This window comes from Protopterus annectens, chromosome 5.part1 (assembly GCF_019279795.1).
Source record: "Protopterus annectens isolate FY-2018-M chromosome 5.part1, PAN1.0, whole genome shotgun sequence".
NCBI classification, from domain to species: Eukaryota; Metazoa; Chordata; order Ceratodontiformes; family Protopteridae; genus Protopterus; species Protopterus annectens.
In genome coordinates, this window is record NC_056736.1 from 515,674,199 (window position 1) to 515,700,952 (window position 26,754).

The 26,754-nt window shown below is 40.5% G+C and overlaps 1 protein-coding gene across 2 annotated transcripts in view; it reads left to right on the top strand.

Moving 5' to 3' along the window:
* Positions 1 to 227: 227 nt before the first annotated feature.
* The window catches only part of HLCS (holocarboxylase synthetase), a 1,599,326-nt gene continuing 1,572,799 nt past the window's right edge, over positions 228 to 26,754 (top strand). The window contains exon 1 of one of the 2 annotated variants that reach the window (XM_044073133.1): positions 228 to 460. In XM_044073133.1, the coding sequence (XP_043929068.1) occupies positions 275 to 460 (186 nt within the window). In that variant the 5' untranslated portion in view covers positions 228 to 274. Of the gene's footprint in view, positions 461 to 16,591; positions 16,808 to 26,754 lie in introns of those variants that run through there. The other variant, XM_044073132.1, reaches the window with a different exon arrangement.

The following is a 26,754-nucleotide window of genomic DNA, read 5'->3' on the forward strand; positions in this document are numbered from 1 at the left end:
AGATGTTCATATCTATAAGGGAGTAGTACTGAACTGTTAAAAAGTAAAAGAAGAATGCACTCGTTCCATGAATGATATTACATCTCGCGTGGCGCACACGAGTGTGAATAACGAAACGCGCATGAATTTAGCGGCCACGGTCACGTGAGAGGAGTTGCCCTTTATAGTGCTTTACAATTGGTTTACTTATAAGGGGTGCGCCGGAGGGGGTTTGGAAACGGTAAGCAGAGATAGAAACGGGAATTTAATAAATGCATAACCCTTTCTTACGTTTATGTCTGTGAGGCTGCAGCGGTGCTCTGTAATAGTAATACAAAATACCTTCCGCAAATGTGATAGATTAAATATCGGTTTCGTATTTGCTACCAACACCGTGTCCTTGGAGCAGGAGAAGGCGGGCAGAAAGCCAGAGTTGGAGGGCAGCAGTATCTGTCTGCGGCTGGGCAACAAGCTGTTTCTGGTATGTGGACCACAGATAGCAGCTGCTGTTTGATACTGCAGAGCTCATGTGTAGGTCTCAACCTGTCCACTGATTGAAATGTGACAACTTTTATAAGGGCTTTAATGGACAAAGCTGAAAAGTAGTCAGGTATCCCAAATCAGAGACGCTTTATATATTGGTAGTGTGCACTTGGAAGTGCATTAACTTGCCTTTTTAATTTTCTAAAGAACTGAAAGCCTCGTAACTTCTGTTTTTGCGACCCCTCCGTGTTTTGTCAATCACACTTTTAAGCAAAAATGAGTCTTCTTCTTCTTTCGGCTTTTTCCCGGTTAGGGCTCGCCACAGCGGATAACTGTCCGCTCACGATTGGCATTGGAGTTTTTTACGGTGTCGAGTTGCCAGCCCGGCGCCCAACCTTCCACAGAAGGCGTACACACACGCACTCGCACCTAGGGCCAATTTAGAGTGTCCAGCAGACCTCTCAACCAATTGGGGACAAATTTCAACAGAATCAGGGAAAAGTTAAGAAACAATCGGGGACACTTTTAAAATATTAGTGCTATTAACCTGAAACATTGACAGAATCAGAGTATATGAATTGGTACACATTTTCTGAAGTAAAAGAAGTTTATAACTCTTTAATTATTGTCATTATTCATTAAGTGTAATTCACCACCTTTCATCCAAACGTCACTAGTTTTAGGAAGGATTAAGAAAGACAGAGTTAAAATTTGAGTCAAAATCGGGGACGTCCCTGAAAATCAGTGACAGTTGAGAGGTATGGTGTCCATTCCACCTACAGCATGTCTTTGGGATGTGGGAGGAAACCGGAGCACCCGGAGGAAACCCACGTGACCACAGGGAGGACATGCAGACTCAGCACAGAAGGCACCCCAGCTGACCGAACTGGAGAACCTCTTGCTGTGGAGGCGGCAACGCTAACCGCTGCACCACTGTGGCCTCCCTGGGTAAAAATGAGTAATGTCCCTTAACTTTTTTTTTTTTTTTTTTTTTTTTTTTTTTTTTGAGGGACATGCTGTCCTGCATGTTATGGTCACTTAATGCCTTTTAGGTAGCTGCCATTATCTGAGGATCAAGGCTGTGAAAGAACATATGACATATTCTCCTTATAATCTGTTTTACTAACATGGTGGATGTAAAAATCACATTTTCACAGATTTTCTTTTTTTGTGGCAAAATTGGGGAACAATGATCGTGCCAAGGTGTGCAGCCCCATACTATACCATACCCTGTCCACAGTCTAAAGGCACAGTCCCCTGAAAGTGCTTTGTAATGTGGATGTAGAATGTGTCCTTTTCATTCAGTGTGGGATCTCACTTCATAATTATTGTGTAGCCCTCCTCCCCTTTGTGGTGCACACAACCTGTCATTTTATTCTGTGGTAAGTTGTGACATTGCATTCATTGGTACAGCCATTTTCATTTTGACTTGCTTGCTAAAGGTGTGTACTGCTACCCACCCCCTTCTAAGGTAAAGTACATGTATTAGAAATGTCTAGTTGGTTATTACGTTATCTAGCGAGCATTTATCTCTTTGGATGCAGTTAGCATCATTGTTTGCTCACTTTATCATTTTGTTTATATCTTTGAAGATGGAGTGCTTTACACCCTTGTTAAGTGCAGATTGCTACCTTTTAGTGTTGTTTTAAAGGCTGCACAGTTGTGAAGTCATACATTTGTAAAACAATGATGCTGGTACGTGTACCTGATAATCTGTAAGAATGAATTCTTAACATTAAGGACAAACCGTTGGTATAACCCTCAGTACAATGCCTTATTTAACAGACACTGTACTTGTGCAGAGCAATCATTATGTGGGAAAACTTCAAATAAAAAAAAAAAGTCTGATATTGATTTTTTTTTTCTATGTGAAGAAGTGGCTATATATTAGCAGAACTGACAATTGCAAATAAGAATTTATCTCTAGCAAAAAGGATTGTAATGACTGTTTCTCCACTCCACCTCTCTTTCTGGATATTCACTTTTTTTTGTGCTTTGCTCTTTTCTCTAATTGGCACTAAAATAATATTTATTATCTACTTGTGTTCATTTCCAGAAGAAGGCTTTGAGGAAAACTAGCTTAATACATAGACTGAATGCAGATACAAGTAAAACATAAATAAATGAATACTGATGCAATTAGCAATTCAAAATATATACCTACAGTAGTCATGCAGAGGTCTAGGCATCCATGCATCAATAATTATGTAATTATACAACAGGTCTAAACTGATAGCTACCTCTAAGCTGTTAAGATGCTATGCATGCCTTTTACAAAAGGAAAATAACCTTTTGTCTACCCATAGTATGAATCAGTACATGTGAAAAGTCATATTCTTCATGAATCATTTCATGTCAAAAGTCATGAAAAAGTATTTTTAAGTAGAATAATGAAAAGTTGTAGGGGTTCTATTGAATTGGGGTTTGGGTAAGTGGGGAGATAAACTCGAGTAGGACATGCAAGGAATGTCACTATATGTTGTACTTTTCTATAGTCTCACACTTTTTGCATGGCTTCTTAATGATTATGGTACTTTGTCACCGATGTCAGATTAGGAATTGTGTGGAGATTTATCACTTGTTGTGGACATGGCAATGGGAACCTTAAGCCCATGTATGGAGAGCCTTAATCATATGTTTGCTGCTGTGTTAATAGATGTCCTATCTCTTAACATTAACATGCTCATAGATAAAACCCTGGGTGAAGCTGAGTTGATGGTATCAGTTTCTGTTTTCTGTGATCATTTACTCAAGGAAAATTATGGCTGTGAAGGCAACCCTGTACTGAAAATAACATTCCTGCTGAATGTTGTATCTTACTTTTCAATCACCGTTTTGAGACAATCTCGGAAGAAGAGAGAGTTGCATAATCTGGAATAAAGACTGCCTCTGCTGTTGAATGCTTTGTTTCCATTATGAGGTTGAACGTTATATCTGATGCTGTAACTCTTTTTGTTTATTCATTACAAATAGCAGCTCGGTTCCGTCCTCAGAACCGATACGGCCGTTTCCAAGCTCGTGCCAGCCAAAAACTCTCAGCTAAGACCTACCCATAATGCCCCTCTCTTAGTTGCTGCAGATCTCGTTTGCTGCGTTCCTAATCCGTCTAGCCATCTTTCTCAAAGCTAAGTAGAAAATTATTTTTAAGACAGTTTTTCTTCAGAATTGTTTATTTTTAGTCAAGTTAGCCTTTTCTTACTTTCACCTATAACCTAATCCTATTTCATACCCTTTACCTTGGTTATTTAATTTTTAACCTCTTTTGGTACTGTCCCTCTCACCTGCCTTTGACAGGCCCTTCCTTAGCACTTGTGGTATTTTTTTTAAATACCATCATTGATATTCTCTCCCTTTTTTCTCTACTTTAATTTGTTTTTTCTATAGAATAGCCTTGCTGCCTTATGTCAGACAAAGCTAAGTTGGGGTTTAAACATTGTGACAAGTGTGGGCGTAAGATGCCTAACTCGGATACACATGCTCGTTGTGTCTACTGTTTAGGCGTTGATCATATTAAAGTGTGATATTTGTGCTAGTTTTAGTAATCGTACACTAGCAGAATATAAAAATAAACCTATTTTAAAAGGTTTACTCAAGACCCCTTTTTCGGAGGCTCTATCTAGGTCGGTGGTCTCTTCCCTTCCAAACACCAAAAAACATAAACAAAAACAGAGTCACTCTGTTTTTGCATCTCCATCAGTTACAGAACCGAGCCGGCTCCGTGCTTCACAGGTGCCCTCTGCGCAGACCTCTTTGGCACCAGGCTCTGTGTCCTCTCCCTCGGTGCCGTCCATGATATTCACCCCTATTTCAATTAAAACCTCTGCACTACTGACTTAGGTGCCATCCTTGGATCCCACATTGGTTCCGATGACTGTACCTGATTCGGCATCATCCCCGGCCATGGTGCCAACAGTTTCTTTGGCTCCAAAACTCGAATACCTGCCATGGACAAAATACTCTCCAACTTATGACCCTTTTTTGGGGCAGAGGTAACTCGAATACCTGCCACGGACAAAATACTCTCCAACTTATGACCCTTTTTTGGAGCAGAGGTTTAGCCCTTTTCTAGAAAGACCTGATTCTCCTTCAGCAGCCTCCTTTAGATCCACTAGGAGTTTTTCCTGAATTAGATCTAGTGCGGGTTGTGGACCAGCTTCTGGCAGCTAGGGGATTGCCCATTCCAGCTAGACCTTCCGTCCCTCTTGGCTCGGAATCTTTTACTTCATCTTCCCCTATTTATCCTCCTCCGGTCTCTACCCAGATCCCGGAGATCTCGGTACTGATGTCCACTCCGGTGCATACTGTCTGGGCTCCGACAGCAGTGATTTCCCCTGTCGGCACCGACCACCCTTGCTGCACTGGCTCCAGTGGAGCTGATGCTCTCGGAGCAGTGCTTGGACCGTCCGTACCTTGGTACCTGGCCCGACGCCTATTTTCTTGCTGGCGCCGTCTATGTCCATGGCTCCGACTGCTTCCAGTTATCTTGGCACTCCTCACCTGGAGGTGGGCTCCTCAGGGTGGGGTTTGACCCCAGTTTTGGGGTTGTCACTCCTAGTTCCGGGCTCCCATCCCTCCTTGGGTGGGCCTGGTGTCCAGGTGATTGAGAGTTTCCTTCACTCCGAAGGCTCGCAGTCAGCACCAATGACATCAGTATCAGAACCCCCCCTCCGCAGTATGCATCTCTCCCAACCCTCTGTTTCGGGACCCCGGGCACGGGAGTTACAAGAACCCCCTTTGAAGGGAACCCCTTCTCCGGAGTCGTCCTCAGAAGATCCCACTGGGGAGCTCCCTGGAAGAAACGTTGCAAGAGGAAGCACCTTGATTCCCCGGAGGAATCTATCACTGAAGACACTGATTGTGATGAGGGGGAAGGGTCCCCACGGTCTCCCCCCAGACGTCTCATTCGGAGACATCCTCCCAATTCTGCCCAATTAGGGGAACTTCAAAATCTGGTTGCGATAATACGCAAGTACTCAATTTTTTGCTCACCTCCCTTTCTTTGAAATTTTCAGGTGAAAGGATTTCTGTCTCTGTATAAATCCTAGGCTATGGCTTTAGTCCATTTGGCCTCACTGATGGCAGAATTTTTGCTTTGGTAATCTTGTGAACAATATGCTTGATTTGGAAGTTTGCTGTAAACTTGTCAGCTAATGAACATTGTATATTTGGTTTCTAGAGATGTTGAGAGATTTTGCTAGTTATTTTGCAAACCCTTTGTCCCTTTTTAAAACTGCCTTCAAGTTTTAGGATTTGCGTAACTGCTTGGTTGATGTGGTCAGTTGATAATGCTGTTTGTAAGGATTAGTGGTCTGGTTATGTATGTACTGTCAACGTTTTGAATAAATGTATGTGGATGAGATTTTCCCAATGGATGAAAGAGCTTTATGTCAGAATTGTTATTTGGGATGTTTAAAATGCATGAACTTACAGATAAGTTCATTGGGATTGGGAACTGTGATCCTTGATATGATTTACCTTGCATTCTGGCATGGAGCATGTTTGCTGAGCATCTTGGAGTATTACTTATTGCATGTCTGACTTCTGATTTGTGGTCCTGAAGAGCCAATGCTGTGCACTGTTTAACTCGTAGTTTTTAATTTGATTATTAATTTAACCAAATTATTTGTTTTTGTTATTTTATTGTAGACAACTTTGGTCATCAGGATAAGTTAACTGGTCCAAGGACACTTTCCAGACACAACCTGAGCCACAGTGCCTAGAACATATATAAAAAAGACAAATATAGCAAATCTAGAGCAATTTAAATGTACATTCAGAATTCACAGATAGTCTGGTAATTCAGGCATTAAAACATTAACATGAGAAGTACACACAGTCCACATACTAAGACTAAATACAGGAGTCAAATTTAGCTCCAAGTAGTATAGTTGGTTACTTGCAGTGCATTGAAATATGGGTAGGAAGACTTATTCATATCTCTGTCCCCAAAGGAAATCTGTTTGTATAGAAGCAGGATTAGAAAGGAAGTTGTTTGTATTCTTGATTGCAATTGAAATCCAGGGGAAGAAGATTGATATAAGTAATTTGAGCAAGTTTTGCATTTATGTAGCTGTTGTAAAAATATTTAGTTTTGTTATTTTTATATACTGACCCTTATTAAGAGCAGATCATTTTTGTCTATTTAAGTTGTTTTCTTAAAGTTTGTAGCAGTGCTTAGGAGCGAAGCACTAAAATTGGAATTTGAAATCCATTTTGAAAATATATTGGGTGTTTGGGAACTAAATGGGGGGGGGGTGTAATCTACAACATATTGACAGTTTAAAGAGCTGTTTTCTGGGAAACGTATTGCTGTTTGTATAATACATTGGGTCTTTGTGGTGTATTGCATAACATTTTGGCAGTTTGGAACTGTGGATCATTCTCTTTAGATAACTTTCAGTTTTGTTTTCTGGGAAACAGGACAAATAAGAGCTAAATGCATCTGTTCCCTCCCTGTATTATGAATTAAGATGGGTCTGTGGTGTACTGCATAACATTTTGACAGTTGGGAACTGTGAATCATTCTCTTTAGATAACTTTCAGTTTTGTTTTCTGGGAAACAGGACAAATAAGATCTCTTAGTATCTGTTCCCTCCCTGTATTGATTATAATGTGTAGTCTGGTCTAGGGTAGAACTGGCATTTTTCAGATTAATGTTTCAGTGGGAATTTGTACTGTGATCTCCTGACCCTTTAACTAAAACAGTCACCTTTAGAAACATGGAGATGTTTATATAAAAGCTTGAATTTATGCAATTAATTTTTTACTATGCCCCTTCATTCTGATCCCTGAAATGTGGCTACAGAAGGGAGTGAGTTCAGCCATGAGATGTCGTGCAGTCCTATGAATGATTAGATACTGCCATAAAACAAAGGCTGACCTCATTTTTATACCTGTTATGATGTCCTGTTCATGCAATAATCTACATTTTATTTCATGGAAAAGATGAACTACACCTGGCTTGTGAATCACTTACTTTCAGAAAGTTCCACAGGTGGTATTTATGTTGATCAAGGAAAATATTACCAAGATGAGGAATAATATGTGTACCCTTCATTGAAAATACACAGGCTTTTGTTAACAGCCTTCTGAACTGACAGTTATTTTGGTAAATGGCATGTGAAGGATAACACCCAGGTGCACTGCATTACACTGTTGGTATACTGGAATACATATCAAAGCACCAGATATAGGGGTCAACCCTGTGGCTTCGTACTAATTCTTTAAAACAGTGTTATTTTACAGTATCCACATTCTATTGAATTGGTATGTGAAATGCATGACTGTTAATCTACTTGTGTGTTAGTTCACTTGTGCCATCTGTAAAAAAAAAAAAAAATTAAAACAGTAAAAATAAAATTATATGCTCAAGAACTTGGTGCATCACAAAGTAAGACTATTCCAGTTTATGTATAAAGTGTATTTTCCTTTAATACTGTCTATAAAACGTGTCTGGTGTTCTTACACATCCTGATTGGTTCCAGTGGTAGATATGGAGGTTGTGGTTATCTGTCGTCACTAAAGTGGTATTAAGGCAAAATACAGTTTACTGTGATAATTCAGAGTATATCAATGTGGCATGTGAATGTGCATACCTGCTGCGGTATTTACTGTGAGGTGAACTTGAGGCACATGGTCTGTTGTATATGGTAGGTATGGTAAATAATGCCTCGCTCCTTCTGCCCACTCTTTGTGCAGCAGTAGATGTTTATCTTATTCAGATAAACAACAATCAATATTTGTATGCACTTGGTTAAGATGTAGCGCTAGTAATGCTTAGCAGTTGACTAGTGCCGTTGCTATCAAATGTGATTCAAAGACATGAAGGCTGCTTTGAGGAGATGTTCATTAGCAAGTAATTTGTGTTTTTTTGACTAGAACTGCACTGTGTTCATCCTGCCAGCGTACATAATGTTGCACAGACACCTATAGATGAGTACACTATACATGTACATATTCTGGCACATGTGCAGACTTGGATAGACACACAAACTGTCACACCCATACCAAGACAGCCCAATCATGCCACTGCATACATGCAAATGCGCACATGCTACCATAAACAAACAGTGACAGCCTCGGACTACTTAGGTGCATTGGTACTACCATTTCCTGCCATTGACCGCGATGGTTGTATAATGCAGAAGGATGGTGTATTTTCTCATCAGTTTGCTTCAGAGATAGAAAGGTAGAGCGTGAGATCAAATCTCTGTACTACACTTTACAGATTACTGTAAGTCTATGAGGCCGAGCAGTGGCTAAGTTACATTAACCAGGCACCCAGACTGCCACAGTTACATGGAGCTGTACCCAGCCAGACTACTCTAGTTTGACTTGCCCTTGATTTAGTGCCACAGCCGTCTTTGAATCTGCCCCTTATCATGCACTGAGTAGTCGTGCTTCAAACGTGATTATGCAGTGTATTACATGTTTCTGGATACCCCTACGATGAGCTGTTTGTCTTCACTCAGTGTGCTACCTCTGCTTACTGTTTTTAGTTTTGTGAATAGTTCTGATCATATTTGCCTGGTTTACTTCTTATGAATATTGTATATTTTAAATTGCATTAACTTCCCTCTGTTTTAAATGTTTAAATCCTTCAGCCTTCTCTAGGTACAATTTTTGTGCTCTTCATCTGAGTGCAGTTTTGATTTGTAAAGCCTAGTTCGTAACTTGTAACCCACATCAGATATACGTATGTTTGTATGTGTGAGTTTTTATTTGCTTGCTTGTTTACAAGCACTGATCTCAGGCCCAGCCTGGTTGTACAGTTACCAGATGAGTTAACAAAGACAATACACTGCAGATAGATATAAGGTACAATATGCGAGTAGTAAAGAGTAGTGCAATATAAATACAGTGAAAATATGAAAATGGGGTGTTGGTAATTAAACAGTTGCTAACATAACAGTGTGAGAAAAGTATCTGAAATCTATACAAGCATACAGAAGAGAAGCATTGTCATATATGAATATAGTGTTTCCAGAATGACAGTTCAGGTATGGTAAAGTTAGATGACGTGTCCAGATTTGAAGCATTTGCACTTGGTTTGGATTACAAGATATACTTTCAGTTTGGCTTGAAGCGGAGTAATCGGTGAGGTCTTTTAACTAGCTGGGTAGTGCCCACATTTTGGCAGTCTCTGATAGGGAGAAGCTGTTGTAAGTGCATTGTAGCTTTGTCCTAGGTGTTTAAAGTATAGGCCTAGATTGAAAATTAGATTGGCGAGTGTAAGGTTGGTATGGTGGTGACCAGTTTTGCAGCTAGTGGTGTGTATGTGTCAATGTACAGGAGTTTGAAAATAAGTGACCCTAGTGAGAAGTGAACTCTTTGTTTAGCTTGAAGCTACCTTGCTTTAAAAATGGTGAGATGTCTGAGTGAAGAAATTCTTCCTATTGTTTGGGACCAGAGTTAATGGCTAGAATTTACATGTATAATGTCTTTTATTGCTCTGGCTTCCTGACCAGCTGCAAGATCAAAAGGACTATTACACTCTAAGTTTCTGTTAGCCTGGGAAACAGAGAATAATGATATAATCTGAAATGGGTCAGTGGTACTGTATTATCAATTTAAGGACAGTTAGAGAGAGAATGAGAGCAATTTGTTTTCAGAACTGACAACATCACCAGCACTGCCTTGCTCTATATGTAAGTTTATTTTAGAACTGTGTTTGCTCTTAGATATAGATAGGAAATAGTAAGTCTACTCTAGCTGTTTTCTGTATTGATGTTAGAACTTTTATGCTGTATTATTTTAAGCATTTCTCTGTGATCTCTGAACTCTTGACTTGCACTGTGTAGTATAAAGTATTGTCGTATGTTATTATTTATTATTAATTTTTTTAAACCTTTCAACTGTGGCTGTTATATGTAAAGATAATTTAAGCTCTAGAGTACATTGCATGTATATAGTGATACTGGCCAAGCCACTCCAATAAGCTTTAAAAAGTTCTGCTCACACTTACTAATTGGATAATACTATTGTACAGTAATAATTGGACACCCTTTGGTAAGGGCCATATTAGTAGCTGATATTAGTGGCTGGTGGCAAGTGGTACTACCATATAGTCTGGGCAGAACAGGCATAGCTGCACAACCTGTGCCAGCCTTCCTCAAGTGTGTCTGTGTGTTTGTATATAACTCATATCTCAAAGTGTGTGTGTGCCAGCTACTTAGGCAGGGACACAAAGCACTGGTTGGACAGAGAGGGTACTGGAGGTTTTAGCTTGACCACTAGGCTGAGATCTGGACCCTATAGCTGTGCCAGTGGGGAGTCTTATTGGGGATCTGGAGAGAAAGGGAGAAACCAGCCCCAGACTGACTGTGATCTCTGTGTGCTCTTAAGGGAAATTGTGCTTTACTGTGTGTGTATTTGTTGCCCTTCCTAACTTCCCTCACAGGTGTTAGCGATGAGGATTGGGGAGCCTTGATTGTTGGGCCAGTGCACAGGTGTCACAAAAGCTGTAACTGTTATTTCTAAATTGTCTGATTCTGATTGTTTAAATTATAATGTTGTAAAGAACTGCATTTTAGAATGTTTTAAGTTAACATCTGAAGCTTATAGGGAATAGTTTCATGAGCATAGATGCAAGGCAGATGGATGTTTATGTGACTATATTGCTGAACTAAGCAATTATTTTCATGAGCATAGATGCAAGGCAGATGGATGTGTATGTGAATATATTGCTGAACTAAGCAATTATTTTCATAGGTGGGTGAGTGGATGTCGGGTCACCACTTTTGAAGGGCTGGCAAACCTTTTGTTGAGGGAACAAGCCCTTAGCACTTTGCCTGAGGACATGAGAATCTGGTTAGCTGATGGACAATGCAATACTGCAGATGAGTTGGGGAAGAAGAGAGACCTATACCTAGCAACTAGGGCATCACCATACAGGAATGGGATATCCAGTGCTGCTCATGGGTCTAAGGGAACCCATGGTGGGCAGCTGAGACTGCCCCAACCAAGTCTGCCAGTAGCAGGGAAAGCCATTAGTCCAGGTACATATCCAAGACCAAGGGTTAAATGTTTTAAATGCAACCAGTGTGGCCATGTAGCATATAGATGTCCATGGAGGCAAGGTGAGAAACAAAAGGTGAGAGAGCCAGTGTGTGGGAATGACAAAATTATAGCAGTAAGTTGTCTGAAGACAACAAGGGTACCGAACTACCACAAGAGGTTATATCCTATCTTAATAAATGGAAGAGAGACCATTGCAAAGAGACACACAGCCTCTGACCTAACCATGGTGAAGCCTGCAATGGTTAAAGAGATGCACTACTTGCTTGGGCAGTCTATTCTAGTCAGAGCTTTAGGAGGGACCCAATTCCAAATACCTTTGTCTAGGGTTCACCTTGATTGGGAGGGTGGAAAAGGAAGCCAGCAAGTAGGTGTATTTGAGGATATCCTTGCAGATGCCCTGATAGGGAATGCTTTTGATGATGCAGTACCATGTGTGCATGTAGTTACATGCAATTAGGCTTGGAGACAAGCATGTGGGTCTGATAGCCTGGGAGAGACCCCAACAGACTGCACACTTGCAGCCAGGACTGGTGAGGTGGTTACTTCAGGTAGGGAGCTGCCCTGTAGAAGTGAGACTGAAGGTGAGACACAGCTGCTTCTGGGTATTGATGTTCCATTGGACAGAGTGACTGTAAGGGTATAAGTGAGTAGTAGTACCCAGGCTGACAGCGAGGCACCGCTGTAAGAGAATCCCAGACTTCCTGTGGAAGAGGATCTGGGAAGGGTTACAAAGAGAGAGTTGAGACAGACACAGCTCTCAGACCCTATATTACAATGCCTGAGCGAGGTAGCTAGTGAGACGCCTGATTCTCAAAGGAAGGGGGAATCTGTACACTGGGACAAAGGGTTACTGTATAGAGAGTGGATCCCTGAGGGAGGGCTAGAGGGTGAGAGAATACAGCAGTTGGTAGTGCCCAGACCCTTCCATCTGGCACTTCTAGCCATAACCCATGATATTCCTTTTGCATGTCATATGCGCATAAAACATACAAAGAGATGTATTATGCAGAATTTTTATTGGCCTGGGATTTCCAGAGATGTAACAGAGTACTGCAGGACCAGTGAGTAGTGCCAAAAGCTAGACAAGGTGAAAGCTCCTTTGATGTCTTTGCCTGTTTCAGAGGGTTGCTATGGATATTGTAGGGCCTCTGAGTACCCCAAGCTCCACAGGGAAAATGTATAGCTTAGTGGTAGTGGATTATACTACACAATACCTTGAGGCCGTGGCTCTGTCCTCCATTTTTGCAGAAAATGTGGCAAATGCTTTGTTAGAAATTTTCAGCAGGGTAGGTTTTCCAAAATAAATACTGGCTGACAGAAGTGCCAATTTCATGTCAGACCTGTTGGCTTGTCTGTGGAAGTACTGTGGGGTGAATCACCTAAAAACCACTTCTACCATCCCTTGACTAATGGTCTTGTTGAGAGGTTAAACTCTTCACTGAAGACCATGCTATGGGCATTTGCAGACCAGTTTAGGAGGGAGTGGAATAAATATTTGCCCCATCTGTTTGTTTACAGAGTGGTGCCCCAGGAATCCACAGGTGTTTCACACTTTGAATTGTTGTATGGGCATAGGGTGAGGGGACCTCCAGATTTGATTCGACATGAGTGGGAGGGTGAGTGTGAATCCCACAAGGAATCTGTTGTGGCATATGTCCTAGACTTCAGGACAAGGAGAACCTGGCAGAAGGCCAACAGCAGAAAAAGGTCTGGTATGACAGGAATGCTTGAGCTAGAGAGTATGCTGCAGGACAGCAGGTGATGGTTCTCATTCCTGTCAGACACAACAAGCTGCAGGCAAGGTGGTAAGGAAGGTCAGTGATGTTAACTACATAGTAGAACTGCTAGGCAGGAGGCAAGGGCACAAAAACTGTACCACATTAACAGGATGAAACCTTACCATGACAGAGAGGCCCTTGTGCTAAGTATTTGCAGTACAAGGCAGGAGGAGTCTGAGGGGCATCTACGGCCGCAGAGAGCCAACCAGGAAAATCCCAAATTACTATGGTGGAGTCCAGGGTTGCAGGCATATGTTGGGACAGTGCAGCACTGTACTGGGGGTCAACAATGCCAAAGTAGCTGGAATCTGAAGACAGGGACTTGGGTAAGGAATTCCCTGATTGGCTCAACCCTCTCAAACAATGTTTCTCATGGGTCACTCAGAAAACTAGCTTGAATTTTGGGGGGAAGAAGTTTGTCAAACTGAAATGCTGCCAGCCCAGGTAGCTGGAATTTTGTAAATAATTCTATTTCATTTGTGAATATCAATATGATTTTTATAGAAATATAACACAAGGAAACACTGCCAGCCCATCTATCTGGAATTTTGTGAATAATTCTGTGTCATCTTTGAATATTGATATGATTCATGCATTACTGTATGTCATGTACTGAGCTTCATGAATGTAACCACAGCATACCCTGCTGGAACAGAGAAAATTAGCTTACAAAACTTCAAAAAAATTATTTGAAATTAAGTGCTTTATAATGTGCTATAAAAGTTAGTTTCAATGCAGCAAGGAGACATGATGTCTAGAGTCCGAATTTATTTATATTGTCTTGGAGAAAAGTAGTTAACATGTAAAAAGTGTTTTGTTGCTTTATGACTTCGTAGCAGCTGCACATCTGAGAGATATGTATTTATAACATAGATATGTTAAATGTTGGACACTGGGGGTTTAGCCTGGGAATTGAAGACAGGTGAGAAAAAGTGATGTCATCCAGTCTAACCCAGCAGTAAAATGTGATATTAATTTAAGAAGTCTCTGCGAGAGACTATGCATTTTGTATCTCGTCTTCTACCCAGAAACACCCACTCAGCACTTCTGCCTGCGTGTTGCCTGTAAGTAGGATTTAGGTATAGTATTTTTTTTAGAGATAGATAGGATTATAGTAAAGATTAGTTTAGATGTTTTATGTGTTCATTTGAGACTGTTCTGCAATGTTGTTTTAAAATATTTTCTGCAATGTTGTTTTAAAATATTTCCTGTGATTCTGAACTCTGCAGTTACTGTGTTTGAGTATTGTCTTATTTTATTTACTATTAAATATATTTAAACCTATCTTTGTGGCTGATATTTGTGAGACATATTTAAACTGTTAAGAGTACTTGCATATGTATTTGGTGAGACTGTACAGGCCACTCCTAAATAGCCTTGGTCTTGGTCGCACTTAGCATTTGGATAATAGTAGCATTACACAGTAGGATTGGCCACCTTTTGTAAGGGGCATTATAGTAGCTGATAAGTAGGGGTTGGTGGCAGTGATAACTACCTTATAGTCTGGGCAGGAGGGGGCATAGCTAGTAAACTTGTGCCAGCCTTCCGCAGCTGTGTGTGTGTGTGTGTGTGTGTGTGTGTGTGTGTGTGTGTGTGTGTGTGTGTGTGTGTATATATATATATATATATATATATATATATATATATATATATATATATATAAATCAAATCTCAGTGTGTGTGTGTCAGCTACTTGGGCAGGCACACAAAGCACTGGTTGGACAGAGACGGTGCTGGAGGTCTTATCTTGACCCCTCAGCTGAGATCTTAACCCTATTGCTGTTCCAGTGCGGAGTTTTTTGGTGATTCTGGAGAAAGAGGGAGAAATCATCCCCAGACTGACTGTGATCTGTTTGTGCTCTTAAGGGAAATTGTACTTTACTGTGTGTGTACTTGTCATCCCCCCATTGTGTACATCCCTCACTGTTGCCCGTGGTGAGGATTGAGGCTCCTTGATAACTGGGGCAGTGCAGGGGTGTCGCACATACTTCTCAAATGTCCCTGCTTTTGTCTCAGAATTTTGCTCTGTCTGTCCTAATCCCTCTTAAAACTTTGTTGAAGACAATAATATTAATAGTTTAAAAAGTGTCCCCAATTATTTCTGGATTTGTCCATATTTCTAAAGGTATGAGGTTGACAGCTACGGTTGGATATTTTAGTTGAATGACAGTTGAAAAGACTTATTGGGTTTAATGGTGTGACTGGCTGGTTTTCCAAGTTATTCCCATAGCACATGTCGATATTCAGTGATTTGCCGTTGAGTGATGCACGCTTCAGAGAATTAATTGGCTTTGGTTTGCACCTGATCCACTTTAATTACCTTTAACAATTTTCCTCCGAACTAATACATTGTGCGATTACTGGGTAACCTAACTCTTAACTATTCCTACTTGTCCATGATTTTGACTCAGATTTTTGTGCCGTCCATCTTAATCCTCCCTTAAACTGGCCTCTTTTGATAAGAGGTGGTGAATTACATTTAGCATAGAATGACAATAATTACAGTTATAGTCTTCTTTTTCCTTCAGAAAATGTATACTGGTTCTCATTCTGCGGATATCTCAAGTTAATAATTTTAATATTTTAAAAGTGTCCCTGACTGTTACAGAATTTATTCCTGATTTTGTTGAGATTTGTCTCTGAGTCGTTGAGAGTTATGCTGGGTAATAAAATCACAACAAAAATAACACAAACTGTGTAGTATAAAACACATGAACTTGGCTCTTATCATACCATCACAGAATAGACAGAAAAGGTGTTCATATCTATAAGGGAGTAGCACTGGACTGTTAAATAGTAAGAGAAGAATAGACTTGTTCCAGAAATGATTAGGGTTGCCACATTTTCAAATGGCCAAAGTGGGACATTTTTGGTACAAACATCAAATTTTACAGGCTGACACACAGCCACGGTCAGTACAAAGGATATAACTTAACTTTTTTGCCTAAATAAAAGCTTCTTCTTGTAGCATTTTAGTTGCTTATTCTGTTTCTTATAACATTTAGGTATTTTAGATACAGAATAACTGTTTTATGCAACTATTACATAAAATATAGGAAATAATTTTGTCCTAAAATCTCAGGGCATTGCCATTTTTACAAGTTTTTGTCAGGACACAACTGCCCAAAGAGGGACGGTCCCTCGCAAAGTGGGACAGGTGGCAACCCTATTTACATCTTGCGTGGCGCACACGAGTGTGAATTATGAAACGCGCATGAATTTAGCGGTCAAGGACACGTGAGAGGAGTTGCCCTTTGCAGTGCTTTACAGTTGGTCTACATATAAGGGGTGGGACGAAGGGGGTTGGAAACGGCAAGCAAAGATAGAAACAGGAAATTAATATATGCATGACCCTTTCTTACGTTTATGTCTGTGAGGCTGCAGCGCGGTGCTCTGTAATAGTAATACAAAATACCTTCCGCAAATTTGACCGATTAAATATCTGTTTCGTATTTGCTACCAACACCGTGTCCCTGGAGAAGGCAGGCAGTCAGCCGGAGTTGGAGGGCAGCAGTATCTGTCTGCGGCTGGGCAACAAGCTGTTTCTGGTATGTGGACCACAGGTAGCAGCTGCCATTTGATACTGCAGAGCTCCTGCGTAGGTCTCAACCTGTCCACTGATTGAAAAGTGACTCAACTTTTATAAGGGCTTTAATGGACAAGGCTGAGTCAGGGCAGTCAGGTATCCCAAATCAGAGACTCTTTATATATTGGTAGTGTGCACTTGGAAGTGTATTAACTTGTTTTTTAAATTTTCTAAAGAACTGAAAGCCTCGTAACTTCTGTTTTTGCAACTTCTCCTTGTTTCATCAGTCACACTTTTAGGTAAAAATAAGTCGTCGTCTTCTTCTTTCGGCTTTTACCCGGTTAGGGGTCGCCACAGCGGATCACTGTCCGCTCATAATTGGCAGTGGAGTTTTTACAGTGTCAAGTTGCCAGCCTGGCGCCCAACCTTCCACAGAAGGCATACACACGCACTCGCACCTAGGGCCAATTTAGAGTGTCCAGTCCACCTACAGCATGTCTTTGGGATGTGGGAGGAAACCGGAGCACCCGGAGGAAACTAGCGTTGCCACCTTTTCAAACGCCCAAAGTGGGACATTTTGTGTAGAAATGTCAGATTTTGCAGGACAAAACATACCCATGGCCAGTACAAAGGACAGAACTTCACTTTTTTTGCCAAAATAGAAGCTTATTCTTGTAGCATTTGAGCTGCTTATCCTATTTCTTATAACATTTAGGGGTTACAGATAAAAAAAAAAAAAAAAAAAAAACTGTTTTATGCAACTATTTAAGAAAACGTAGGAACTACTTTTGTCCTGAAATCTCAGGACATTTGCCATTTTTTCGATCCCCCCCCCCCCCCCCACACACACACACACAGGACACAACTGCCCAAAGAGGGACTGTTCCTCGCAAAGTGGGACAGGTGGTAACCCTAGAGGAAACCCATGCGACCACAGGGAGAACATGCAGACTCCGCACAGAAGGCACCCCAGCCGAGGATCGAATCGGAGAACCTCTTGCTGTGGAGGCAGCAACGCTAACTGCTGCACCACCGTGGCTGCCCTAGGTAAAAATGAGTAATGTCCCTTAAAAAAAATAGTTGAGGGGCATGCTGTCCTGCATGTTATGGTCACTTAATGCCTTTTAGATAGCTGCCATTATCCGAGGATCAAGGCAGCAAAAGAACATATAACATATTCTTCCTATAATCTGTTTTACTAACATGGTGGATTGTAAAAATCACAATTTCACATTTTCACAGATTTTCTTTTTTTGTGGCAAATTGGGTAACAATCATCGTGCCAAGGTGTGCAGTCCCATACTATACCATACCCTGTCCACAGTCAAAAGGCACAGTCCCCTGAAAGTGCTTTGTAATGTGGATGTAGTGTGTGTCCTTTTCATTCAGTGTGGGATCTCCCTCATCTCCCTTCATAATTATTGTGTAGCCCTCCTCCCCTTTGTGGTGCACACAACCTGTCATTTTATTCTGTGCAAATTGTGACATTGCATTCATGGGTACAGCCATTTTCATTTTGACTTGCATGCTAAAGCTGTGTACTGCTACCCACCCCCTCCTAAGGTAAAGTACATGTATTAGAAACTTCTAATTGGTTATTACGTTATCTAGCAAGTATTTATCTCTTTGGATGTAGTTAGCATCTTTGTTTGCTCACTTTTATCATTTTGTTTATATCTTTGAAGACGGAGTGCTTGGCACCCTTGTTAAGTGCAGATTGCTACCTTTTAGTGTTGTTTTAAAGGCTGCATAGTTGGGAAGTCATACATTTGTAAAATAATGATGCTGGTAAGTGTACCTGATAATCCTTACTTCGTGAACTGTAAGAATGAATTCTTAACATTAAGGACAAACCGTTGGTATAACCCTCAGTACAATGCCTTATTTAACAGACACTGTACTTGTGCAGAGCAATCATTATGTGGGAAAACTTCAAATAAAAAAAAAAGTCTGATATTGATTTTGATGTTTTTTCTGTGAAGAAGTGGCTATATATTAACAGAACTGACAATTGCAAATAAGAATTCATCTCTAGCAAAAAGGATTGTAATGACTGTTTCTCCACTCCACTCCACCTCTCTTTCTGGATCTTCACTGTTTTTTTGTGCTTTGCTCTTTTCTCTAATTGGCACTAAAATAATATTTACTATCTACTTGTGTTCATTTCCAGTACAGTAGTCGTACAGAGGTCTAGGCATCCATGCATCAATAATTATGTAACTATACAACAGTTCTAAACTGATAGCTACCTCTAAGCTGTTAAGATGCTATGCATGCTTTTACAAAAGGAAAATAACCTTTTGTCTACCCATAGTATGAATCAGTATATGTGAAAAGTCATATATTCTTCATGAATCATTACATGTTAAAAGTCATGAAAAAGTATTTTTAAGTAGAATAATGAAAAGTTGTAGGGGTTCTATTGAATTGGGGTTTGGGTAAGTGGGGAGATAAACTCGAGTAGGACATGCAAGGAATGTCACTATATGTTGTACTTTTGTGTAGTCTCACACTTTGTGCATGGCTTCTTAATGATTATGGTACTTTGTCACCGATGTCAGATTAGGAATTGTGTGGAGATTTATCACTTGCTGTGGACAAGGTAATGGGAACCTTAAGCCCATGTATGGAGAGCCTTAATCATATGTTTGCTGCTGTTGTTAATAGATGTCCTAGCTCTTAACATTAACATGCTCATAGATAAAACCCTGGGTGAAACTGAGTTGATGGTATCAGTTTCTGTTTTATGTGATCATTTACTCAAGGAAAATTATGGCTGTGAAGGCAACCCTGTACTGAAAATAACATTCCTGCTGAATGTTGCATCTTATTTTCAGTCACCGTTTTGAGACAATCTCCGAAGAAGAGAGAGATGCATAATCTGGAATAAAGACTGCCTCTGCTGTTGAATGCTTTGTTTCCATTATGAGGTTGAACGTTGTATCTGATGTTGTAACTCTCTTTGTTTATTCATTACAAATAGCACTTCGGTTCCATCCTCGGAACCGATACGGCCGTTTCCAAGCTCATGCCAGCCAAAAACTCTCAGCTAAGACCTACCCATAATGCCCCTCTCTTAGTTACTCCAGATCTCGTTTGCCGCGTTCCTAGTCAGTCTAGCCATCTTTCTCAAAGCTAAGTAGAAAATTATTTTTAAGACAGTTTTTCTTCAAAATTGTTTATTTTTAGTCAAGTTAGCCTTTTCTTACTGTGCCTGTAACCTAATCCTATTTTTTACCCTTTACCTTGGTTATTTAATTTTTACCTCTTGGTACTGTCCCTCTCTCCTGCCTTTGACAGGCCCTTCCTTACCACTTGTGGTATTTTTTTAATACCATCATTGGTATTCTCTCCCTTTTTCTCTACTTTAATTTGTTTTTTCTATAGAATAGCCTTGCTGCCTTATGTCAGACAAAGCTAAGTTGGGGTTTAAACATTGTGACAAGTGTGGGCGTAAGATGCCTAACTCGGATACACATGCTCATTGTGTGTACTGTTTAGGCGTGGATCATATTAAAGCTGTGACATTTGTGCTAGTTTTAGTAATCGTACACTAGCAGAATATAAAAATAAACCTATTTTAAAAGGTTTACTTGACACCTTTTTCGGAGGCTGTATCTGGGTCGGTGGTCTCGCCCCTCCAAAGACCAAAAAACATAAAGAAAAACAGAGTCACTCTGTTCCTGCATCTCCATCAGTTATAGAACCGAGTCGGCTCCGTGCTTCGCTGGTGCTCTCTGTGCAGACCTGTTTGGCACCAGTCTCTGTGTCCTCCCTAGGTGCCGTCCATGATATTCACCCCTATTTCAGTTCCATCCTCTGCACCACTGACTTATGTGCCATCCTTGGATCCCACATCGGTTCCGATGTCTGTACCTGATTCGGCAGCGTCCCTGGCCATGGTGCCGACAGTTTCTTTGGCTCCATCGGCTCCAAAACTCGAATACCTGCCATGGACAAAATACTCTTCAACTTATGACCCTTTTTTTGGGGCAGAGGTTTAGCCCTGATTCTCCTTCAGCAGCCTCCTTTAGATCCACTAGGAGTTTTTCTGAATTAGATCTAGTGCGGATTGTGGACCAGCTTCTGGCAGCTAGGGGATTGCCCATTCCAGCTAGACCTTCTGTTCCTCTTGGCTCTGAATCTTTTACTACATCTTCCCCTATTTATCCTCCTCCGATCTCTACCCAGATCCCGGAGATTTCCGTACCGATGTCTCTGCTCCGACAGGAGTGATTCCCCTGTCTGCACCGACCACCCTTGCTGCATTGGCTCCAGTGGAGCCGATGCTGTCACGGAGCAGTACTTGGACCGTTCGTACCTTGGTACCTGGCCCGACGCCTATTTTCTTGCTGGTGCCGTCTATGTCCATGGCACCGACGGCTTCCAGTTATCTTGGACCTCCTCCCCTGGAGGTGGGCTCCTCAGGGTGGGGTTTGACCCCAGTTTTGGGGTTGTCACTCCCGGTTCCGGGCTCCCATCCCTCCTTGGGTGGGCCTGCTGTCCAGGTGATGGAGAGTTTCCTTCACTCCGAAGGCTCGCAGTCAGCACCAATGACATCAGTATTAGAACCCCCCCTCCCCCCCCCCGTATGCATCTCTCCCAACCCTCTGTTTCAGGACCCTGGGCACGGGAGTTACAAGAACCCTCTTTGAAGGCAGCCCCTTCTCCGGAGTCGTCCTCAGAAGATCCCACTGGGGAGTTCCCCGGAAAAAACGTTGCAAGAGGAAGCACCTTGATTCCCTGGAGGAATCTATCACTGAAGACACTGATTGTGATGAGCGGGAAGGGTTCCCACGGTTTCCCCCCAGACGACGTCTCATTTGGAGACATTCTCCCAATTCTGCCCAATTAGGGGAACTTTGAAATCTGGTTGCGATAATACGCAAGTACTCAATTTTTTGCTCACCTCCCTTTCTTTGAAATTTTCAGGTGAAAGGATTTCTGTCTCTGTATAATTCCTAGGTTATGGCTTTAGTCCATTTGGCCTCACTGATGGCAGAATTTTTGCTTTGGTAATCTTGTGAACAATATGCTTGATTTGGAAGTTTGCTGTAAACTTGTCAGCTAATGAACATTGTATATTTGGTTTCTAGAGATGTTGAGAGATTTTGCTAGTTATTTTGCAAACCCTTTGTCCCTTTTTAAAACTGCCTTCAAGTTTTAGGATTTGCGTAACTGCTTGGTTGATGTGGTCAGTTGATAATGCTGTTTGTAAGGATTAGTGGTCTGGTTATGTATGTACTGTCAACGTTTTGAGTAAATGTATGTGGATGAGATTTTCCCAATGGATGAAAGAGCTTTATGTCAGAATTGTTATTTGGGATGTTTAAAATGCATGAACTTGCAGATAAGTTCATTGGGATTGGGAACTGTGATCCTTAGATTTACCTTGCATTCTGGCATGGAGCATGTTTGCTGAGCATCTTGGAGTATTACTTATTGCATGTCTGACTTCTGACTTGTGGTCCTGAAGAGCCAATGCTGTGCACTGTTTAACTCCTAGTTTTTAATTTGATTATTAATTTAACCAAATTATTTGTTTTTGTTATTTTATTGTAGACAACTTTGGTCATCAGGATAAGTTAACTGGTCCAAGGACACTTTCCAGACACAACCTGAGCCACAGTGCCTAGAACATATATAAAAAAGACAAATATAGCAAATCTAGAGCAATTTAAATGTACATTCAGAATTCACAGATAGTCTGGTAATTCAGGCATTAAAACATTAACATGAGAAGTACACACAGTCCACATACTAAGACTAAATACAGGAGTCAAATTTAGCTCCAAGTAGTATAGTTGGTTACTTGCAGTGCATTGAAATATGGGTAGGAAGACTTATTCATATCTCTGTCCCCAAAGGAAATCTGTTTGTACAGAAGCAGGATTAGAAAGGAAGTTGTTTGTATTCTTGATTGCAATTGAAATCCAGGGGAAGAAGATTGATATAAGTAATTTGAACAAGTTTTGCATTTATGTAGCTGTTGTAAAAATATTTAGTTTTGTTATTGTTTTATATACTGACCCTTATTAAGAGCAGATCATTTTTGTCTATTATTTAAGTTGTTTTCTTAAAGTTTGTAGCAGTGCTTAGGAGCGAAGCACTAAAATTGGAATTTGAAATCCATTTTGAAAATATATTGGGTGTTTGGGAACTAAATGGGGGGGTGTAATCTACAACATATTGACAGTTTAAAGAGCTGTTTTCTGGGAAACGTATTGCTGTTTGTATAATACATTGGGTCTTTGTGGTGTACTGCATAACATTTTGGCAGTTTGGAACTGTGGATCATTCTCTTTAGATAACTTTCAGTTTTGTTTTCTGGGAAACAGGACAAATAAGAGCTAAACGCATCTGTTCCCTCCCTGTATTATGAATTAAGATGGGTCTGTGGTGTACTGCATAACATTTTGACAGTTGGGAACTGTGAATCATTCTCTTTAGATAACTTTCAGTTTTGTTTTCTGGGAAACAGGACAAATAAGATCTCTTAGTATCTGTTCCCTCCCTGTATTGATTATACTGTGTAGTCTGGTCTAGGGTAGAACTGGCATTTTTCAGATTAATGTTTCAGTGGGAATTTGTACTGTGATCTCCTGACCCTTTAACTAAAACAGTCACCTTTAGAAACATGGAGATGTTTATATAAAAGCTTGAATTTATGCAATTAATTTTTTACTATGCCCCTTCATTCTGATCCCTGAAATGTGGCTACAGAAGGGAGTGAGTTCAGCCATGAGATGTCGTGCAGTCCTATGAATGATTAGATACTGCCATAAAACAAAGGCTGACCTCATTTTTATACCTGTTATGATGTCCTGTTCATGCAATAATCTACATTTTATTTCATGGAAAAGATGAACTACACCTGGCTTGTGAATCACTTACTTTCAGAAAGTTCCACAGGTGGTATTTATGTTGATCAAGGAAAATATTACCAAGATGAGGAATAATATGTGTACCCTTCATTGAAAATACACATGCTTTTGTTAACAGCCTTCTGAACTGACAGTTATTTTGGTAAATGGCATGTGAAGGATAACACCCAGGTGCACTGCATTACACTGTTGGTATACTGGAATACGTATCAAAGCACCAGATATATAGGGGTCAACCCTGTGGCTTCGTACTAATTCTTTAAAACAGTGTTATTTTACAGTATCCACATTCTATTGAATTGGTATGTGAAATGCATGACTGTTAATCTACTTGTGTGTTAGTTCACTTGTGCCATCTGTAAAAAAAAAAAAAAAAAATTAAAACAGTAAAAATAAAATTATATGCTCAAGAACTTGGTGCATCACAAAGTAAGACTATTCCAGTTTATGTATAAAGTGTATTTTCCTTTAATACTGTCTATAAAACGTGTCTGGTGTTCTTACACATCCTGATTGGTTCCTGTGGTAGATATGGAGGTTGTGGTTATCTGTCGTCACTAAAGTGGTATTAAGGCAAAATACAGTTTACTGTGATAATTCAGAGTATATCAATGTGGCATGTGAATGTGCATACCTGCTGCGGTATTTACTGTGAGGTGAACTTGAGGCACATGGTCTGTTGTATATGGTAGGTATGGTAAATAATGCCTCGCTCCTTCTGCCCACTCTTTGTGCAGCAGTAGATGTTTATCTTATTCAGATAAACAACAATCAATATTTGTATACACTTGGTTAAGATGTAGCGCTAGTAATGCTTAGCAGTTGACTAGTGCCGTTGCTATCAAATGTGATTCAAAGACATGAAGGCTGCTTTGAGGAGATGTTCATTAGCAAGTAATTTGTGTTTTTTTGACTAGAACTGCACTGTGTTCATCCTGCCAGCGTACATAATGTTGCACAGACACCTATAGATGAGTACACTATACATGTACATATTCTGGCACATGTGCAGACTTGGATAGACACACAAACTGTCACACCCATACCAAGACAGTCCAATCATGTCACTGCATACATGCACACACGCTACCATAAACACACAGCGACAGCCTCGGACTACTTAGCTGCAGTGGTACTACCATTTCCTGCCATTGACAGCGATGGTTGTATAATGCAGAAGGATGGTGTATTTTCTCATCAGTTTGCTTCAGAGATAGAAAGGTAGAGCGTGAGATCAAATCTCTGTACTACACTTTCCAGATTACTGTAAGTCTATGAGGCCGAGCAGTGGCTAAGTTACATTAACCAGGCACCCAGACTGCCACAGTTACATTAAGCTGTACCCAGCCAGACTACTCTAGTTTGACCTGCCCTTGATTTAGTGCCACAGCAGTCTTTGAATCTGCCCCTTATCATGCACTGAGTAGTCGTGCTTCAAACGTGATTATGCAGTGTATTACATGTTTCTGGATACCCCTACGATGAGCTGTTTGTCTTCACGCAGTGTGCTACCTCTGCTTACTGTTTTTAGTTTTGTGAATAGTTCTGATCATATTTGCCTGGTTTACTTCTTATGAATATTGTATATTTTAAATTGCATTAACTTCCCTCTGTTTTAAATGTTTAAATCCTTCAACCTTCTCTAGGTACAATTTTTGTACTCTTAATCTGAGTGCAGTTTTGATTTTGATAGCCTAGTTGGTAACTTGTAACCCACATCAGATATACGTATGTTTGTATGTGTGAGTTTTTATTTGCTTGCTTGTTTACAAGCAGTGATCTCAGGCCCAGCCTGGTTGTACAGTTACCGGATGAGTTAACAAAGACAATATACTGCAGATAGATATAAGGTACAATATGCGAGTAGTAAAGAGTAGTGCAATATAAATACAGTGAAAATGGGGTGTTGGTAATTAATCAGTTGCTAACATAACAGTATGAGAAAAGTATCTAAAATCTATACAAGCATACAGAAGTGAAGTCTTGTCATGTATGAATATAGTGTTTCCAGAATGACAGTTCAGGTATGGTAAAGTTAGATGATATGTCCAGATTTGAAGCATTTGCTCTTGGTTTGGATTACAAGATATACTTTGAGTTGTGGCTTGAAGCGGAGTAATCAGTGAGGTCTTTTAACTAGCCGGGTAGTGCCCCCATTTTGGCAGTCTCTAATAGGGAAAAGCTGTGGTAAGTGCATTGTAGCTTTGTCCTAGGTGTTTAAAGTATAGGCCTAGATTGAAAATCGGATTGGCAAGTGTAAGGTTGGTATGGTGGTGACCAGTTTTGCAGCTAGTGGTGCGTATGTGTCAATGTACAGGAGTTTGAAAATAAGTGACCCTAGTGAGAAGTCAACTCTTTGTTTAGCTGGAAGCTACTTTGCTTTAAAAATGCCGATACTGAGATGCTCTGACCGGTTTACTATTGAAATGTCGAATGGCACTACATCGACTGTACTATAGTCACACACGGAAGTTCGAAAATAGTAATGACGACACAAAAACAATCTAGGACTGTGTTTTAACATGTGTCGAGGTAGGGGAGATGTTTGTAGTTCTGAATAATACTGAACACCTACCTTAAACCATGTTAAAACCATTCCTAGATTGTTTTTTTGACGTCGACATTACTATTTTCGAACTTCCGTGTTCGACTATAGTACAGTCGACGTAGTGCCATTCGACATTTTAATAGTAAACCGCTCTGACCTAAGGGAGTTTGTAATATACTGAAACATTGTGCAGTTAGAGAATGACTGCAGGGATGCCATGTTTCTGCTAGAAGCAGCTGCAGTTAAAGGAAGTTCATGCTCCAAATGGGCAAAAAAATTCCTTTCCTATGGTGGTTCATGCAAGTGAGAAGCAATAAAGGAAAAAATATTTCTGTGACAGAAAAATATAAATGATAGATGTTTGTACAATATAATCCAATTAATATTCTGAATTCAGTGTGCACATTGTAAATCCAATATTCCAAATAATAATAAGTCCTGCTTGGCATTAGCTACTACCAATATTCCAAATAATAATAAGTCCTGCTTGGCATTAGCTATTAAACCAAACAGCTTGATTGCCATATTCTCAACTCC